At 55.3% G+C, this 7,569-nt stretch overlaps 1 protein-coding gene across 1 annotated transcript in view; it reads right to left on the bottom strand.

Moving 5' to 3' along the window:
* Positions 1–5,793: 5,793 nt before the first annotated feature.
* CD276 (CD276 molecule) overlaps positions 5,794–7,569 on the bottom strand; it is a 32,015-nt gene continuing 30,239 nt past the window's right edge. Inside the window, exon 8 of the mRNA XM_008070927.2 lies at positions 5,794–6,315. Coding sequence (XP_008069118.1) covers positions 6,293–6,315 — 23 coding nt within the window. The 3' untranslated portion in view covers positions 5,794–6,292. The remainder of the gene's footprint in view (positions 6,316–7,569) is intronic.

Raw genomic sequence — 7,569 nt, 5'->3', positions numbered from 1 at the left:
CTGTCGTGTCCATTCCCAGAGACCTGGTTGAATGTGGTTTGGGCACTTCCCTGCCTGCAGGGACTGGAGGACAAGGGCTGCCCTGGGCCTGGGCCTGAAATGGGGAGAAGGAGGTGAACCAGGCCCCAGAGACCGATGGATGGGCAAGTGTGTCATTGTCATGGCTCAGGAGTGCTGAGGTGAGGAGGCGTGGAGGGTCCATGGCGGGGAGTGTGGAGGGTCTGCATGGCTGAGCAGAGAGGAACCAATCCAGTGGGGAGGCAGGTGGGCTAGGCAAAGCTCATCTACACGATGGACTATGAGACATGCAGCTTGGGCTGCCTGTCACCCATCCCTTGTCCCTTTGACTTCCCGGGGCTCCCCCATCGCCCATCCTGCAGGCAGAAGGAATGCCATCTCCAGCCCTGCAGAACTTGTGGTCCAGAACCCCTGGTTGCCAGCACAAGGTCCTGTTGGGCTGACCCAGATCCTCCTGGCTGCGGTGGCCTGGTGGACACTAAGAGGAGCAGTGCCCTGGCCATGCCTCCAGGGTCACCAAGGCCCTGGGTAGGGTCACTCATGGAGGCCACACTCCCTCTGCAGCCCGGCCAGCTCCAGTCCCCAGAACATTTACTGAAGCTGCCATGACAAGCACATGGACTTCTATGCAGTTACGGAAGCCATAGGGTCAGGTGTGGTGGCTCACGCCTATAATCCCAGCGCTTTGGGAGGCCAAAACAGGAGGATCGCTTAAGCCCAGGAGTCTGAGACAGCCTAGGCAACATAGCAAGTCCTCGTCTCAAAAAAAAAAAAAAAAATTGGCCAGGTATAGTGTTGTATCCCAGCTTGGGAGGCTGAGGTGCAAAGATCATGCCACTACACTCCAGCTTGGGTGACAGAGTGACACCCCAACTTAAAAAAAGCTATAAGAAAAAGAAGCATATTCATTCACTAGCAGCAAATTACACTAAATTATCTTGGCAAATAAGGCAAGATGTCAGTCCAGTGACTGCAGACCCTAAAGGGACACATATTTGTCCCTCCTCCCTGCCCTCAACAGTAATGGGGGTCACACTCCACAAGGATTCTTTGGGAGAGGATACTGACATACCAGGAGCAGGCAGGAAATGGAATAGGGTGCAGGCCAGCATCCAGGACTCACAACGGCCTGTGGGTGACAGTGGACAGACAGATAGACTCTGAGTAAGTGAGTTTTTGAGACCGAGGAAGAACCGGAGGCCTGAGAGAGGCACAGGGGTGGGAGGAAGTGACCAAGGTGAGATGCTGTGCTCCAGTCACTCTGGAGACTGCCATGGAGCAGAGACCCTCAGGGCAGCTTGGGACGGAATCACAGTTGAGACAGAATCACAGTTGAGACGGAGAGGAGCGTCGGGGCTGTGGGGAGAGTGCAAAGGCTATTATGTCCCTGAGTCTAGCTCCGAGCATAGACTGAAGGCTACAGGGACCAGGACAGATGGTCCTTCCCTCTGCAGAGAACTCTGTGCTGGAGGGAGGAAGGGGCTGGAATCAGCCTTGTGATTGCACATCTGAAGGCCGGGGGCTACAAGAGAGAGACCCCAAGGGAGGAGGAGGGAGAAGGGGGCTGGGGGCGGGGAGGGCCTCGCATTTCCTAGAGCTGGAAGGGGCTGAGCCATCCCCAGTGGCCCACCAGCCTTCCTCACTCTCCCAGGGCCTGGGTGTCTGGTCTGACCAAGGGCAGGACCTCAGAGTTCCTGTTCCCTCCAGGACCCACAGCACAGGGGACGACAGATCCTTCCTCATCCCATGATAATCACGGTCACTCCCCTCCACTTTCCTCACTCCTGGATTTTCTGAGCTTCCCTTAGTTGGAAGACAAAAATCTTGAACTGAGACAGTGACCACTGAGAACAGCTAGCTTATCTCAGGGACTGGGCTTCAAAGGTCTCTGCAAGGGTCGTCCTCTGAACCCTATTTTACATTAAGGTATAAGCCAGGTGAAGGCCCCTGTGGGCTACACATCAAATATTTAGCAATGATTTCAACTAACTGCATCTGAATTTGGGGAGATGGTGCCCAGGCACTGGTATTATTTTAAACTTCCAAAGTGATTCCAATGTGCAGTCAGAGATGAGAACCACTGGGCCAATGGGATCTGGGGCACATCACTAGGAGCATAGTGCCCAGGATCACGGAGGTGAGAGCTGATCTATTATGAGCTGAAACATTTTGATCCATGTCAGGACCTCAGTCTGAAAGAGACAAGGATAAAGCCCATCTAGAATAGGGGGCCGGGGAGTAGAGAAATCATATTAGCTGAGGGAGTTTGAGGGGAGGAGGGTATTTTGCTGCTCAGATGAAGGGTCACACACCCTCTGTCTGAGTGCTGGGATAGGGCTGCCCTTTGAGACTCAGGCTTTCCTCTCTTCTAACGAAGTGCTGCCCTATTAGTGATGAAGTAGCATCACCATCACTACCTGGAGCTGGCAGCACCAGAGGGCAGGTTAGGAGGCCCTCAGACACAGGTGTGATTTAACTTGCCTTAGACACCTGTATTCAACAGGACACTGATGACCCCCCCGCTCCCCTCCACCCCATCAATTACCTTCAGGGGTTCCAGGTGCAGGGCTCAGCCCCTGCACACACCCACTCAGACCTCAGAGCTGGGCCTCCCACCCAGCGGGAATCAGAGGCATTCCCCCCGGGACTGAGGTCCCCAAAATGCAAAGACAGCTCCTGGGGAACAAAGGCAACAGCAGTCAGAGGCAGATGCTATAGGTCAAGGCAGTCCAGGGTGTGGGAGGGAGGGAAGACCACAGGTCCCATCTGCGGCGGGCTCTGCTGGCAGCCCAGCTGGACATGAACTCCAAGCACCGTTTTCTCCCTGCCTAGAATCAGTTTTGCCAGTGACCCTCAGTTTCCTTTGTTTGCACGATCTTGCCAAGACACTGGCTACAAAGGCAGTTCAAACAATTAGCAGCTCTACAAATGTTAAAATGCACCCACAAGCTGGCAGATGTGGTGGCTCATGCCTGTAATATCAGCTCTTTGGGAGGCTGAAGTGGGAGGATCATTTGAGCCCAGGAGTTCAAGACCAGCCTGGGCAGCATAGCGAGATCCCCATCTCGATGAAAAAAATAACACGAATACAAATGGTTTTAAAATGCTTCCTTCTAAGCGAGGGGACAAGAGGTGAGGACATCTGCTTTCTACCTTTCTGTATTGCTTGAATCTGCTGCCCGCAAGCCCCCAATCCTCCTACCCCCACCCCACATCCCCCACCCCAGCTCTCCACCACCTCTGGCTCCCACTTCTCTGCATGGCCCCTGCATTTGGAGGCTGGGGTTCTTGGCTACTGGGAAAAATGTTTGGCTTTGTGTCTCAGCTTCAGACCTGGACTTTGCACGGGATTCCCGGACATTGCCCGGCTCAGGATCTGCGGGGTCTCTGTCCACCAGTCACGTGTATACCAACACCCCACTTGGCACCACCTGCTGGGACAGGGCCAGGCCAAGCCAGATGACCCCCCTCCCCCCCCCACACACAAAGACTCTCATGGAAGGCGCCACTCAAGGAAGGCAGGATGACCCAGCCCCCTCCACCCCCTCCACCACTGCCCCCGCCAAGTCTCCTCCCCCTGGGTAGTGAGTGGTTGGATGCACTAATTGGTCTTCATAGCCCTGGTTAAAAGTGGCCTGGGAGGCGAATTCTGGTCACACCTCGAGCCAGGCAAATGAACCTAGCTCTGTCCCCTCTTTAATATGGATGTGACACCTGCAGGCTACAGCTTGTCGCACTGTGAGAATTATTTCTCCATTAAAATGCAAGAGTTGGAACTTCGCCCAGGAAGAGCAGCTAAAAATACTGCTGTCCAGGGCACGTGTCATGCGGGAGGACGTGGTGGCCACTCTCCTTATCCCTCAGCTCCCAGGCAGGTCTCACACCTGCTGGGTCTGTCCCTCGAGCACTTGCTAGAATCATGCCTGAGGCTAACCCAGCCCCGTCATTTGAAAAAGCACCGGTTACCGTGTGTTGTACAGATGGGCAAACTGAGGTTCAGACAACTTGCTCTGGGTCCCTGGGTTTCATCTACACATCACCTAGGGAGCAACAGTCACCTAGGGAGCAACAGCGTGTACCTCACTGCAGGTTGGGGGAGGGGAAGAACAACCCTCACGGGTGCACAGCACTTCAGGGTTCAGTGTCTTCTTTTTCATTTTTTTTTTTTTTTGAGATAGGGTCTCATTCTGTTGTCCAGGTTGGAGGGCAGTGACAAGATCACTGCTCACCACAGCCTGTAACTTCTGGGTTCAAACGATCCTCCTGCCTCAGCCTCTAGAGTAGCTGGGACTACAGATATGCACCCCCACGCCTGGATAACTTTTCATTTTATAGTTTTTTTGTAGAGACAGGAGGGTCTCATTATGTTGCCCGGCTGGCCCCAAGTGATCATGCTGCCTCAGTCTCCTGAGTAGCTGGGATTACAGGTCTGTACCACCACACCTGACTAATCTTTGTATTCTTTGTAAAACGAGCCTAGGGTTTGAGTTTTCGAAGGCAAAGAAACTGCATGATGCTTCCAGGAGTGGAAGGAGGCCTGCACAGTAACCAAAGGGCCTGGCTTTGACAAACTTCACCTTACCAAGAGGGAAACTGAGGCCAGGGAAGGGGCCACATGGCTGTGAAGACCCAGCGACTTGAGGATGTTAGGGAGGCCCTGGTATCCCTACCCTGACCTGGAACCTCCAGGAGGGCCTCCTTCCTGCTCAGCTATGAGGCCCCCTGGCTTCCACACACTCCACAGAGAAAATGCTTTTTACAAAGACATTTATTATCCCCGACATACACCCCAGTTTACAAAACTCCTCAGAGTTCCACATTTAAATTAGAAACACTCACATCCTCAAGCCTGGGGAGGGAGAGATGCCACCAGGCATCAGAAGCTCCACTCCGTCGGGGGCAGCTGGAGACCAGCCAGGAGAGGTCTTCCCCAGCCCCAGAGTAGCACCATGGTGGGGGAGCAGGCCCTGCTGTGTCCCCGAAGCCCTCCGGGCCCTGCCCCACCTCAAGCTCCAGCCATGAAGAGGGGCCAGGGCTTGGCCTGGGCTGCTGCCATGTGAGGTCCGGAGGGCCATGGCGCCCACCCTCGCCTGGAAAGACGCTGTAGATCCCATCAGATTCTCCGCTGTGGGAAGGGGCGTTGTCCACCCTGGGTTTCTGCCCCTGCCCCACACTTTGGGTGAGAATCAGGGGTGTGCTGGGGGTGAGGTATCCAGAAGCTGGGGGCACAGAAAAGGGCACAGCAGGGAGCAGGGCAGGGGCCACCCCCGAGGTGGGGCCGTGACCGTTAACTGTCTCCAGCTGGGTGGGAGGTCCTGGTAGGAGGGTCCTGTCTTTTCACCCAGGGCCCCCCTGCACCTGACACCGTGCTGACACCCATGTCCTCGACAAACACAAACCGAATGGATAAAGGAGAGGAACAGAGGCCCCAAAGGTAGGGACAGAAGCTGAGCTCCAAGGGGCCCCTGCAGACCCCCAGAGAACCAGTGTGGCCAGCACACACATCCTGTGGGGAGGGAGGGCAAGGGAGAGGGCTCACAGGGCACAGCCCAGGGCACCATAGAGGAGACCAGGCAGGGGGAGACCACACGTGTCCTAGCACGTGAACCTGTGTGTCTCTGCATACCTGTGCATGGGTGAGGAGGTATAGGGCCAATGCTGGGGCCAGAGCAGGAAAAGGCAGGAAGAGACAGCCTCCAGGCTCCTAGAGAAGCTGAGGCCACAGTGTCCTTGTCTGAGGGACAGGATTCTATGCAGGGGTGGGGGAGAGAGTGAGAAGTGATAAGTAGTGTATCAGGACCAGCTGAGAAACAAGGCAAGGGGTGACGGTGGATTTTGTCTTCAGAGAAATAAGGCAGGGAGTCAGCCTGCAAACTGCATCCTTTGGAGGAAAAAAGGGCAACTGGATGGTGCCTGCAGTGCTGGAAGGATAGGGTAGTGGCGTGTTCTGTGTCCCGTGTCCCTAAGAAACAACCAGCAGATGACGCATGTATCGTGTCACTGGAGAAATAAGGCAGCAGGCAGGATGACTTAGAGAAATAAGGCGGTGAGCGGTCTGTGCATCATGTCCGTAAGAAGTAAGGCAGCAGGATGACGTGGGAATCATGTCCATCAGGAAACAAGGCTGCAGGGTGGTCTGTGTAGCCTTCTTTGCAGATGGAGTCCACCTGCCACTGTGGGAACCCATCTGTTGGGGTAGGGCTCACGCTGAGGCCCCGGTGCAGCTGGAGGGCGGGAGCCCCAGGGAGCGCCGACAGTCTCCTGGTCCTTGCGGTCAGGCTATTTCTTGTCCATCATCTGCATTGGACAATGGGAGGAAAAGGAGTGGGGAGCATTAAATACCAGGCATTCCTTTGGGTCCCCTCCCACTGTGGGAGCTTCTCTGTCCTCTCAATAAATCTTGCTTACTAACACACACACACACACACACACACACACACACACACACACACACACACACACAAATACCAGGCATTCTACTCTTGGGATTACACCAGAGGCCCAGGCACTTGCCACACACTCCAGGTGGGGAGTGCATGTATGACAGCTGTACCATAGCAGCCCCTGCACTGACCACTGCCCCGGGGGCCCAGACGCAGGCAGCTCGAGGGGCTGGAGGGAGAGCGACCCAGCTCACCTCCCATCCCTCGGGCCATGCGCCCAACACGGTCCCCCCTGCCCCTCTACCTGGAACCCCTTCCCATCTCGCCACTTGTCCACCCATCTACCCTCCCAGTCCTGGCCCAGAAAGTCCTGTCTCTAGCAGGAAGCCCTTCCCCAGTGTCCCTTCCCCTTCCTGAATTCCCCAAGGGAAGCTCTCCCCTTCTTGTCTCCATGTGGAGGGACATTCAAGGACCCTCATCCCTGTCCTCACTCCACAGTCTGACCTGAATGGACAGCTGGGAAGAAGGCCTAGGCCTGTCCCTGCCCGTCCCACTCCCCTTCTCTGAGTTCTGTTGATGGAGGTGGAGCAGAGTTCCCCCATCGGGGCACACCCCTGTGGCCGTCCCATGTGGCCAGAGCCTGGGAAGCCAGGTTGCCTCCCTGAGAAGCAGGATTGGGAAGCCAACTGTCTTGCCATGGTCCCAAGCAACACTCCCCCAACCAAGCTGGCATTTTGCTGTCCATCAGCTCAGTTTTTGTGTGATCATAGGTCCTTTGTCCTACATACTCCACTGCAACTGCTGATGTCATAGTAACATGAATAATAATGACCGCTGACCCTTACTAACCACCTACTGTGTACCAGGAACGTGGCTGCCTGGTGAAAAACACTTTTCCAGCCTCCCCAAGTTGGGGGTTACGTGACCAGGTTCTGACCAATAGGATGTGAGCAGAAGTGATGCCAGCTAATTTTTTTTTTTTTGAGTTGGAGTCTCACTCTGTCACCCAGACTGGAGTGCAGTGGCCGCTCCCGGCCACTGCAGCCTCGACCTGCTGGACTCTGGTGATCCTTCCGACTCAGCCTTCCAAGCAGCTGGAACTACAGGTGTGCGCTACCATGCCTGGCTGATTTTTGATTTTATTGTAGAGATGAGGTCTCGATGCCAG

This window comes from Carlito syrichta, unplaced genomic scaffold (assembly GCF_000164805.1).
Source record: "Carlito syrichta isolate Samal-C Ts95f unplaced genomic scaffold, Tarsius_syrichta-2.0.1 Scaffold314063, whole genome shotgun sequence".
Lineage (NCBI taxonomy): Eukaryota > Metazoa > Chordata > Mammalia > Primates > Tarsiidae > Carlito > Carlito syrichta.
The sequence above is the reverse complement of the archived record's forward strand: the minus strand, read 5'-3'. Positions and strand labels throughout refer to the sequence as shown.